This window comes from Spea bombifrons, chromosome 7 (assembly GCF_027358695.1).
Source record: "Spea bombifrons isolate aSpeBom1 chromosome 7, aSpeBom1.2.pri, whole genome shotgun sequence".
Lineage (NCBI taxonomy): Eukaryota > Metazoa > Chordata > Amphibia > Anura > Pelobatidae > Spea > Spea bombifrons.
The window spans coordinates 40,727,446-40,740,168 of record NC_071093.1 but is presented as its reverse complement, the minus strand read 5'-3'; the positions used below and the strand labels follow the sequence as shown (position 1 = coordinate 40,740,168).

At 40.4% G+C, this 12,723-nt stretch overlaps 1 protein-coding gene across 1 annotated transcript; it reads left to right on the top strand.

Moving 5' to 3' along the window:
• Positions 1-1,314: 1,314 nt before the first annotated feature.
• LOC128501982 (QRFP-like peptide receptor) lies at positions 1,315-3,016 on the top strand. The gene has a single exon (XM_053471655.1). The coding sequence runs from the start codon at positions 1,436-1,438 to the stop codon at positions 2,723-2,725; it is 1,290 nt and encodes a 429-aa protein (XP_053327630.1). The 5' UTR covers positions 1,315-1,435; the 3' UTR covers positions 2,726-3,016.
• Positions 3,017-12,723: the final 9,707 nt, after the last annotated feature.

The following is a 12,723-nucleotide window of genomic DNA, read 5'->3' as shown; positions in this document are numbered from 1 at the left end:
GGCAACTTGGCTGTGACAAGAGGGCATCGCTGCAAAACACCCATATTATTACAAACAGTTCTAATGAATGGATTGATGAAACTGTAATTTGGCAGTTTAATGGTTAAATGGGACCTACCGAGACCTGTAATTTTATAAGTTACATTGCTTTACATTCTAAGTCAGATATACGGCGTCAGCCATAGGCTGTTCCAGAAAATAGATTGTTTCCCATAGGAAAGCATTATTACTTATCATTTGCGTGGATAATTAAAGATCTCTGTGAAGCCACAGAAGGTCCACAGGTTCCTCGGTGTATTCACTAACAGCACAGCCCGTGTTAGGATGGGCATATCTCATCTTGTGCAGCAACGCTGGAGCTCAGGTTGAGTTCCTGAGATGAATTACCAGTGAAATGAATTGGTACCAAACCAAGGACAGCTCAGAGAACCTCAGATGGATGCTCCATCATCTAACTGGGGAATGGACCTCCTTCGTTCAGATCGGTACTAGGAACAATTTCTAAGATACGTTCTAAAATCTCCAGTTTGATCACATGATACCTGCTGTCATTAAAATATCTACACAACTTAAAATTCACTTTAGATACCTCAATTCTCTCTCCCTCTTTTTCAAGGTTGCTAGATAGACAGGAAATTGTACTCACAAAGGAAGAGAGGAGACACATAACAATACAAAGTGTGTTACACACACGCACGCGCACACGCGCACACACACACATGAGACACAGAGGGTGAGTAGTAGTCTACAGGGAACCTTGACAATTACAATAGCTATCCAGAGAGAATACGATAGGCTACGCAAATTGAAAACGCGTTGGCTATATCTATTTTTGGAGAAACACATAAAAAGTAACAGTTTTTAGGGAGCGAGAAGAATTATCAGACTAGATGGGCCGTTTAGAGTCGATCTACCATCTCGATCCCTACCTCCTCGTTAGTCACGCCGATAATTTTAGCTCTTCTCTTAGTTTCATGGATTTGGCATGATTACGTTTGTATCCGCGGTTCGCTGGCGCGTCGACGTGTGATTCCGTCCATTATTGTTGCTAACAATATTATTGATATTGGCTCCTCTCACATCGTAACAGAAGAGTTTATTTTCCAGCTAGGTTGCTGTAAACATTTACTTATTCAGGGGTTTTTTTTGTAAATGCAAATAGCCAAACTATGTCATTTCTCGGGTTTTTTCAGATGTAATTTAATTGGTCCAAAGAGAACAAATATGTTCTGGATCGTCAGAGGGAAATCTAATGATCTAATCTATATTTATTGCTTTTTTCTCTCTTGCAGAACTGGCTCTTTTTCAGTTGCATCATGCAAATAAAATACCCAGTGTTTGGACGGAATGATATTGCGTCGGGCGATGCCAGGATTTCCCAATTAAACGTGGATCTAAAATTATCATTATTCCGTGAAGCTGCCTTAAGGAAGCAATGAATTTCTCCACTCCGATTCTTGACTCTAACCATTCCTTTTTAGAAGACATCACCTCAAAGGGCAATGTGTCGGCACATCTATATGGGAACGACAGCCAGGAACTGAGTGTGGAAGAACTTGAGAAAATACTATTTCTGTTTGACAAAGAACCAATCACGATAACTCTTACTGCTATGTATATCTTATCCTTTGTTGTGGGTCTTATTGGCAATATAATGTCTATAAAGGTACTGAGCAGAAAGCGGACCTGTAGAACGTCTAGTTTGAGTGCCACCCGTAGTTTGCTTATCAACCTGGCCATATGTGACCTCATGGTGGTTTGTGTCTGTATGCCCATATCCGTGGGTAATTTGGTCTACAAGGCATGGGTATATGGGGATTTCCTATGCAGGGCAGTTCCTTTCATCCAAGCCGTGTCCGTATCGGCGAGTGTCTTAACCCTGACGGTCATTAGTGTGAATCGCTATTATAGTGTACACAATCCACTCAACGCTAGGTCTTTTTTCACCCAGAAAAAAATAATTTGCGCCATTGTGGTGGTGTGGGTATTGTCCTCCAGCATATGCACTCCTCTTATATTCATGAACAAAAAAGATAACCTCCAGATTGTTCCTGGTCTGCCGTTGGCTTTCCCCATTTGTAGAGAGATCTGGCCCCATGTCATTTTTAAGCAAGCCTATAACTTCCTCCTGTTCTGCTCTCTCTATTGCCTCCCAGTGCTCTTCAACTTGGTCATTTGTTTCCTCACCATACGCAAGCTTTGGAGCTCCAGCAACAATTTTAAAGAGTGCGACTTCCGAAACCAATCCTTACCCGTATCAAGGCTGAAAATCAGAAAGAAGATCGTAAAAATGGTAGTGGCTTTGGTATCCCTGTTTGCTGTGTCTTGGCTCCCCGTGTATATGTTGGACATCTGGATAGACTTCAAAATCCCCCAACCTTCTAAAGATGCCACCCCATCGCTATGGATTCTCCAGCTGAGACCCTTCGCACAGTGGCTTGGGCTGACGAACTCCAGCCTTAATCCCATATGTTACTGCTTTGTGGGCGATCTCTATCGGTCAGCCAAGCAGATGAAGAGCATGTATCACAATAGGATGGTTTCCCTTTTCAGTTTCTCGTTCTCCGAAAGTTCTCCTCCTTCCATTCCAAAGCTTCTTTCGTACAAGAACTCAAAAGGATCAAAGAAAAACGCCTGCCCTTTGGCCATGGGCGACCAGTGCGGAAACTGCTACGAGGTGACAAATTCACTGGCGACTTCTCCAAGCAGCCAAAGCGTGCCATAAAAACACATTATCGAGAAATATTTTGCTGTTAAAACACTACGTCCCGTGAAAATCCAGATTCCAATTGCTTTGTACTGATGAAGCATTTTACAACACAGCCCACTGATGAATGTAAAAGTCACATTATAGATTTATGGACCAGACTGGAAGCCTTTATTGCCACTTTAGTGGTTGATTTGAATGTTGTAATTCTATTACAAATGGTCTCTTCTCTGCCTCGCTCAAAGAATTACAGTATTTTTTTATGTTTTCCCATTTTTTTGTGAAATTATACGGACAGGTGTGTGCTGCTATAATACGACTGGTTAATAGTGGTTAATATTATGTAATTAAAAAAATGCAAATATTCAGCATCTCAAATTTTTTTTTTATGTCCCTTTAACGGGATTCCTAGCGTTTTCTCTCTCTCATTTTGCTGCATTTAATATAAATTAAATATTAATATATAAAATTTCCCTGATGTTGAATATGGGCCATTGGATAACCTTACAAAATTTTTCCTGATATTCTGGATATTAAGACGAAAACAGAGAGTTTTTAACCTCACCCAATTTTTTATCAATTAGGAACATTACTTTTTAAAGTTTTCTGACACTTAAAGAGGCTCTCACAAAGTTTGTGTGTCAATCCCAAAGGTTATGAAATAAATTGAGGGAAAAAAAGCCTAAATAGACTATCTCTTTGGCTCGCAGAAAGTATTGGATTCTGCCATAGTGGCATGGCTGGTCTTCGTGCCGGCCAACTCAGGTCTGGTGTACCAGGAGTAAGTGAAACAGCCGATCAACAAAGGGGCTTCTCATCTGGGGTGCTGTTGGGTCTAAGACTTGCACCGATGGGTGGGCGATGCTTATCTGGTAAATACAGATATATATATAGATATATATATATATATATATATATTTATATATATATATATATATATATTCATTTCCCTGTGAGTATGTTAAGTAAAGATAAGGATTCCTAACTCAATCTCCAATTATCGACAAATCCAAAATGGCTGCCCCTAGACGGACAATACCTCGTTCTATACACCTGAGCGTTAAACCCACAGACCTCCAATAACAACGTCCCTGCCTTTGCCTTGTCCCAGAACGTAAATAGTCGTTTAGTCCGTAACTGTGCCAGCTGACGCCCATCACGGCGATGACTGCTTACACTTTGTTGAGACTTTCGAGGAACATTTGTTAGAATGATAGCCTAAAAACATGTCTACAGATCTCGTAAGTACATGTGACGTCTTGCTGCTATTTTAATGTCAGATAATTGGGGGGGGGGATCTGACTCCAGGGGAGAACTTCAGAAAATTGTCACTGTGATACGGCAGCGAACCCGTTTCATTTCCCAACGAGGCGGTTTTGGTCCCTGTTGCCCCGACAGCTGCCTGTGTAAATTACATTCAGAATGGCATTTAGAAGACGACACTAAAGGCAACCGGCCGTCCTTGTATTAAAAGCAGTATTAGATACAGTGTTCCTTTTTTGTTTTGAGGACCACCAGGTCTTCTCGGTTACAGAAAAAGAAACCCCTGCCCTGGATTTTCAAGGAAAATCAACATATGTTGACTGTTTTTTTGAATAGAACATAGAATTTGACGGCAGATAAGACCTATCTGGCCCATCTCGTCTGCCCCTTAGATTCAGGATAACCACATATTTATCCCATAGGTGCTTAAATACCCTCACTGCATTAACCCCTACCACTCCTGCTGGGGGCTGTTCCATTTATCTACCACCCTCTAAGTAAATTAAAGCTTCCTTACATTCCATCTAAACCTCCGACCCCCTAGTTTTAGATTATGGCTTCTTGTTTTAACATTTCTCCTCTTTTCAAAAAAAAAATTATCCTGTACTTAGTTAAATCTCTTTAAGTATTCAAATATTTCCATCACATCTCCTCTCTCTCTCTTCTCTCCTCCAAGCCGTACATATTGAACGCATACCAAGCCCAATGTTATGACAGTTTATACCCATTCTGGCATAAAGAAATCTGAAACAAATTAGTTATTTTGTTTGTTTTTTTCCCGCAAGAACCCCTAAAGCAGTGAAAGTCACGCATTAATCAGTTACTTCATCTGTAAATGAGATACACGCCTGTCCACCCCTGGAACATGGGCATGTGATGTATGTGCTATAAGGGCCGTTCTGGCTTCCCGACCGGAGCTACGGAGCATTTTGATGGATTACAAATAAATATAAAGGATAATACACATTAATAATAATTCCTCCGTTATGTTGTTACCAGCAGCGATCTGTAGACAGGGCTTCAGTCATTTAGTCTGCGACTGTGTTTTGGAAAGCGTGTTTTTCACGCTAGAGCCCAGGGCTCATGAAGAAATTGATCCAATTTAGTGCAGGGCCACTGCCTCTGTTTCTTTACATAACATGGACACATACGCGTTCACGCTCACACACGCAAACTACAGAGGCACATAAAAGCAATTCATTTTATTAAAACAGAAGACGCAAGGTAAGGAAACGGGAACTTTGTAAAGTCAGTGCTCCCCAGAACCCACGCGGAGTCTACGGCGAGCAGTTCAGCTTCATATGAAAAAAAAACATTGTGGCGAGTTGAAACAATTGTTCTAAACCAGGTCAGCGCTGCTTGCTTGAGATAAGCTGCGAGGGGTTAATTGAGTCAAGAAAACCCTTAAAACTCTGACTACTTACCGTGTTTCCTGGAGAACCAAAGAACTTCTCTTGCTATCGGCGGCCATGCTGTAAAAATGAATGGTGCCTTCAATCAATGCAACATGCGCAACAAGGTAACAGGAGAGAAGGAAGTCTGCCTTCTCCCAGACATTGGCACGTGATGGTTCATGGACCCCTAACACACTTCTACACAGTTGGGATTGGCTAAAGGCGACTACACTGGGCTTTATCAGGAATACCCCGGCACAGGACAACATGTAGGTGACTTCTACCATCGTCTAGACAGGTATGTTACCCAGATGGCTCTAATAGCAGTTGGCTTCTTAATTAAATAACCTGCATTCAAGCAGGGATATCAACCATAACATACTTGGAGCAAAAGTACCCATTGGCAGTCTGGGAACATCCAGGCTCCAGCTACCCAGGAGCTCTCACTTTTCGAGATACCAGTGGGCGGGTCTACTGATGTCAGTAGGCGGTCCCACAAGTGGTAGGAGAGGAAGTGGGCGGAGAGGGGGTGTGGCTCAAGGCAGGCCCTGCAACCTAGAGATATAAAGGAGGGTTTTGAACATTATCCCATAATCCCTGAATAATTATTGAATGCTGTTTATAAGAGCCATAAGAATATGTGTTTTGTAACGAAAAAAGGGAAATATAGAAGAAGTTAGTTTGTCTCTATTGTTTAGAACGGTTGAAAGAATCCATCAAAGCGTCTAGTATGACTAGCACATCCCGTGTTTTCTTAGAGAAGGTTTAGGAGTTTACTATTCCTTTAAACTTCTCTTTCGCAGTTTTGTCGGGGGTGGGAATCCCTTTTTTCCGTGCCTTGGGGAAGTAGATCCAATTTCTTAGAAAAATAGCCTTTCTTTAATAGATCTGTAAGCGAGCCAAAGAAATAAACAGTGAATTAGTTTTTGGATCCATTTGTCTTTGTGACTTTTCTGTTTAATAACGGTAAACAACTATGAATCACATTATCTGATATGCAGCAGGAATAATTACCCACAATTAACCCTGTGCAAGCAGTTTATTCTAACAAACAATGGGGGATGCCTATCCTCTCTGGGGTATACCCCCCAAACATTTAAGTCAGGACCCCTATGTTGAGGTGTATGGCAAGAGACGGGGAGGGCAGGACCAGTCAGTGGAGATCAGGACAGCTAAACAACTAGGAATCGGGACTGTCCCGCAGAAACCAGGATTGTTGGCAATGCCCTAGGGCATTCTAGTTGGCCCATCATAAAACACAAGCCACTGCTGCAACTATGTGAACATAGAACCCTGCGACTTATATCGGGTGTTGTAATGCCAGACATAAAACCAGAGCATACCTCTCAAGTGTCCTTCTTTAGGAAGTCCAGTCCCTCTTTGGAACCCAAATGTTCCTCTCTCTGAGGATCTTTGAATGTTTGCTGATTATGAGTGTTCTATAGCAGAACATATATACACCTCTTACCCCATCCCTAAAACAAAAGTATCCCTCTTGGGCCACCGTTGGCCATATTGGGAGAAATATGTCTTCTACTCATAATGGCTAACAGCGCTCTACGTCTTAAAATTAAATGTAGGGGCAGGATTAGCCATAAGTTATATATGGAACAAAGACACAATGTGGAGGTTAGGTGTGGACATGGGTTGGAGCCACCATAAAACAGTGGCGCCAAAAACCGTCCTAGACTGGGTGTATTATTTCTTGATCGTTATTTTTTGAATTTTGAAGAAATTTCGTTTAAAAGTTCTCCTTAGGAAAGATGAGAGCCGCCCAAAATGTCCATAAAGGCTGCCTGAACCAATCAAAAACAAACAGCAACTTCTAATCAAAAGATAGCTGAATGGGGAGGAAAGACGATGCAGATTCTGAGTAAAGGAAGTTTAGATGGCTGTTTTATACGTAAGGTGGGCTTCCAGAACACATGTATTGCTTTATATTAATGTAAATACAATCATGTACGTTTATTGAGCTCACTGAGCCATAAAATGCAGGATTTGATCAAGGCGGCAGATCCGCTTTAACAAAAAAGTAATAACTTTGCAATAAAAGCTTAGAATTGGAAGTTAATTTTCTTTATGTGCATATAATAAATGGAAATGTTTAGAAGAGAAGCGGTGTTTATGTGTTTCCGTTGGGGGATATCATTGTTTACCCACAACCTTCAAATTTCCAGAGACGCCGCGTGAAAAATAACACCGGGGGAACTGAACGGCGGCTTTCAAATTTCTGATCTGATAACGCGGCACATATTTTCAAATCAACCTTTCCTAAGAGAATCCTATTAGATGGGAACGGCACTCGTGAGCTTCTTGGGGAGAAGCCGTTTGTGTCATAACGCCTCGCAGAGCTATTCTATAAAACATATAAATAAAAGCTTGGGAGGGAAGGTTTTAAACTCAATGAGTGCGTCTGGTTAATCTGCTTCACCCCTGAACCCCTCTGCTAATCGATCCTCCCTGGTGAGAACGGTATATGGAAGCAAGGCTAGAATCCATCCTTCAAACGTGGAAAATCCAACTTGCTTTTTATTTGCCGGAATGCATTTAAAAAGCATTTTATATTCCTGAGAGGGCATCGGTAGACCGGAATTTATTTTCACATTTCTATATTGCACATAGCCTTTTAAATGTGGACAGTCAAATCCATTAGCATATATATATATATATATATATATATATATATATAAAAATATTTAAATGGAATTTCCAAAGTAACATGCATGTACATTACTTCGAGTAATCACGATTGTTTTCTGGGCTCTAGTGAGTTCCTTTCGGTGTCAGTAATAATTCTAGCACGTCTCCATTGTATAATCAATCAAAAGTCTTATCTGCTACGTCCTTTTGAAGGTGATAAGTACAAAATGTACGGCTATATTCAGCTCCCATCTAATCGGCTTCTTCTCCCTCTACATCCGGCCTGTCATGGCAAATTGCAGTTATTTTATTTCTATTACAATAAACTATGATAATATTTTCTTTTGGGCCAGAAGAATAAGGAAAATGACTAATGTCTCTAATGAGCCAACAATTTGGAAACCATACAGCTAAACAAGCTACAAAAAGAGAATGAAATGCCCACCAAGTACAGGCAGCTGCTTTTTAGCCTGTCCCACAGGGTATCTCAGCATAAGAGCATCTTAAATTTTATCTCTCTCATACTGTTGTATGGGACAAAGCTTTTATTGGCATATCAGACTGATCTCACCAAACAGCACAGTTTTTTTTTTTGTTTTTTTTTGGAAGCCCGAGGTGCGTGCTCCTTTGGTGCCGCATTCTGTGCACAAGGCAGCAGAAGCCAGACTACGATACCGAGTTCCCTCACGGAGAACTCGGACAAATTCCAACCCCCCCCCCATGGGAGGGTCGGATCTTGAGTCTCACCCCGAAGAGTGAGACTCCTTGCTGGCCTTCTTGAAGAGAGGAAAGGGCCAGAAGGCTCCAATCCTCCTCCAGCAAAGTCCAGGCTTCACTGCCTCTTAAAAAGAAAACAGTGTCCAAAAACGAAGTGACAAAATCGTGTGCCAAAGAATAGTGATGGCCAAGCCGTGAATTTCAAAAGCCGTGAATTCAAAAGGGGAGCAAATTAATAGGCACTCGTGATCAACAATATGATTAAATAAATAAAGAAAAATAATTTAAGGACAGGCCATTTCTGGCCTGCCGGATTCAAAAATAAATCTCATCCCCAAGACCTGATGGTACATGGGGGCAAGTAGTGCTGGAAGGCTGCCAGTGGAAACATGCGCTCACCGTGTGCAGTGGCGTGCAATACCACACACGGTGACTCCGGCATTTCTGCCAGGGCAATTTCACCTCGGGTTCCATTGCTTTCCTGAACCCTGAGGCCAGAGGATCAGTGTCATCTCTCCCCACCGCAAGAGAGGCTACACTTGATCTTAGCCAAAAGGCCGAGAACAGCACAGTGCAAAACCAACACATGAGATAAACAAGTGCCACCGGTATTCTTATCAGTGTGAGAGCGCAACAAGGTCCATGTCTAGAACTACCTTTACACTTGGGGTGAACCCCAAGAGATCCCTAAAGGGTGAAATGCCATACAAAAAGAATATGAGATGCTCACCAAGAACAGACAGCTGCCTTTCTTACTGTGGCCCTTCTTGGTAGCATCTAAAACTTTATCTCTCTTGTGCCATTACAGAGAAAAAATCTACATATCAGTCCAACCCCACCCAAAGGGGGCAGTGCAGCATGGAAATGAGAGGCAAATTGCCTCTGCATGAAGATACCAAAATCCCCTAAGCATACGAGGCTTATCAGTAGGGTATGGTTGTTATCTCTCTATTCACGAGTGAGCAAGGAGATCCATGTCTGGACTCACCTGAACTCCAAGAAATTCCCCCGAAGGGTAAAATGCCATACATGTTTAGACATGAACAGACATGCCATACATGTTTAGACATGGGCATAGAGCAGGGAATGACATGGCTGGCTTCTTGGTGAGCATCTTGTGTTCTTTAATGTTTGGTGTTCTGGAGGTTTTGTGCCATTGCAATTCAACTTTTGCATATAAAGAAAGAAACATTCAACTAGACAATACCAAAAGTTAAGAGCTGATAGGGCAAATGCCACTGGAATAGTTGTAATAATTTCAAAAAGATGGGATTATAGGGCAGGTTTCTCCCAGTGGACATCAAAATAAATTATGTTGCTGTATCAGTCTTTTTTTAAGTAAATACAGTATAACTTACCCCAGTGGGGTTTTCTATAGGTGACTTTTATTAATGTATTTTATTTCAGGCTTACAGAGTTAGAAATGGCTTTTTACCAAAAATAAAATAAATAGTCAAAAAATAAAATTACTTTATCCACGTGTTTTTTATCAGCATCAGTAGTATCCACTGATGCTGATAAAAAACACGTGGATAAAGTAATTTTATTTTTTGACTATTTATTTTATTTTTGAATTTATTTTACTAACTACACACGATACACTAATTTGGAGATCAGTTTCAAAAATATATATAAATGTAGGCTTTATTGAAATTAAATATGAATATTATTTGCATACGAAAAACCCTTAACCCCTTTGCTGTCTAAAACAGCAAGGCGATTATTAGCCTTTACTGAGTGGGTGGTAGATAAGCGGAACAGCTTTCCAGCGGAAGTGGTAGATGTTAAAATATCCTGTGAGGATAGACAGACGTATGGCTTCTGGTCAAAACTGTGATATTAGTTGTTGCTTTTATAAAATTTGGATTTTTCAGACCCAGCTGAAATATTTTTTTTTAATTTCAGATCTATTTCATTTTATATAGTATTATTATAGTATTTTCTGGCATTCAGGTTAATATGGGAAAATTTAGAATTCCTGCTTTTTAAAAAAAAAATCTAACATCATACATATACCTAATTAGAGTCAATCTGTTTGGATGAAATGGACCGTTTTGATCGTGGAGAATCATACAAAGGTCACATTAGTGAAAAGAAGCCGAGACATATCTGCAGAACCTGATAAGTATGTAATTATCATCAGCTAAGGTACAAAGAGAACATTTCAAGAAATAGAAAATGTTCCTCTTTTGATGGTAAATGCCAAGTTTCACCTTTCCATCTATAATTGGCTCAAACTTCTATATAAAAAAAAAATATTACAAATATTTGCTATCCGCTTCCTTGAAAATGTAAAGCAAGGATTTTATATTCTATATAAAATGGATTTAAAAATAGCAACAATCTTTAAACATCAAAATACAGAATACTTCTAAATTGTAACTTGTCTACATGCTATAAAAAGCAAATTACTGGGTTGAATGAGGTTTAAAATCGGCTTCGGCACTTAACGGCCAACAGGTAATAAATGACATACGTGCGGCCACCTGCTGGATAGAAGCGAGCACACGCTACGCTCTCATACTCACACAGCATGCAGCCGTGTACATCGTACTGCACGTTACAGCTCCAGATCTAATGCCAGCTCCAGTAAAGGTAAGTGACCCCCGCCATTGGCACCAGCTCGCCGGGTATTTTCTTCAGGCCCCAGTTTGCTTTTTTAAAAACAGTTCTATTTTGTGCTTATTACCATTAATTCAGACAGCTGCGTACCCGACATGTACGTATATGTGTTCAAGCACTGTTATCTAAGCCTACTCTACTAGACAAACACCCCGACTCCTTATCATACTGCTTTGTGATATATGTTTGTGAGATACGGTAGAATGACTCAGTCTTAATAACCCAGAAGGACTCTTTGACTCATAGAGGCCTGTAGGTACAGACTTCATTAGATTAACAGGACTTTATTAGCAATGCCCCTAAACAGTGTGGTGTTTGAGCAGGAAATGCGGACATCACGGAAGGTTCAGCGTTGACCCCCTTCTGGATTTTGTCCATGACATCAACATACATGTCATTTGCATCAGGCACGGAATAGCCATCTGGCCATCAAATGCCCGTTGGGCTGTTGGCCAATAAAGTCAAATACTTACCGATGTTGCCGGTCAATGGCACATTGGGTCCTGCTGTGTGCGGCCACCAGCCGTGAAAGTATGAAAACGTAATATCCAAGCAATGGCCGCATCATTTGCAGGTCACTGGCCTTAAAGAGCCGAGGCTACTTAGTCATCCCCATTCCAAAATTGTTTTAAATCTCGTAGAAATAGAAAGATCATCAATGACCTTATTATTATTTTTAAGTCATTTTAATTGACATGGGGGCTGTCCCTTTAAACCGAGACTTGTTATGCTTTATGTCTATCGGTTTTAGATATGCGATCTTGGTGATATATTCTTAGCACTTGGAAAGCGGCATCTTTCAATAACACTAACGGAGAACGGAATTGTTGAAATTCAATAATAAATAAAGGCAACAAGAGAAGCAGTAAATTAGATTTACTTTGCACTAAATCTATAGAAATTGAATGGCAGCGTTAATTGCAATGTGCATTAACTATATTACTAATGGGAAAATATTTCTTTTGTTAGGCAGTCAATAATTTATTAGTGTAATCTTCTTTAATTGTCTTTTGTGGTTGAAATATAAAAGTATAGACTTCTGCCGTCAGTGAAATTCCATTATTCTAAGGGGACAGGGAGCTTCAGTTATTATTGACATGAAGACGAGCAAAGCGTTGTATCTATATCTGTAACGGGTCACGAGGATTTATGGATCCTTAGCAATGATTCCAAATTTTAAATTATATGTTATTGGTGACAACTGAAGACTGGGAACACCAACATTTTTTTTTTAAACAATTTAACACTTTCAACATTCTTTGTTACTGATTGTATTTTAGGATTGCTGCATTGACGTTAACTGATAGATTCTGAAGAATGAAGACATCCAAGGAGCATTCATTCCCTATGATGTCACTTTATAGGAGATCAGAAGGCGCG

Excerpts from the sequence above, each read along its gene's own strand:
- LOC128501982 (XM_053471655.1), top strand. The coding sequence starts at position 1,436 with ATGAATTTCTCCACTCCGATTCTTGACTCTAACCATTCCTTTTTAGAA.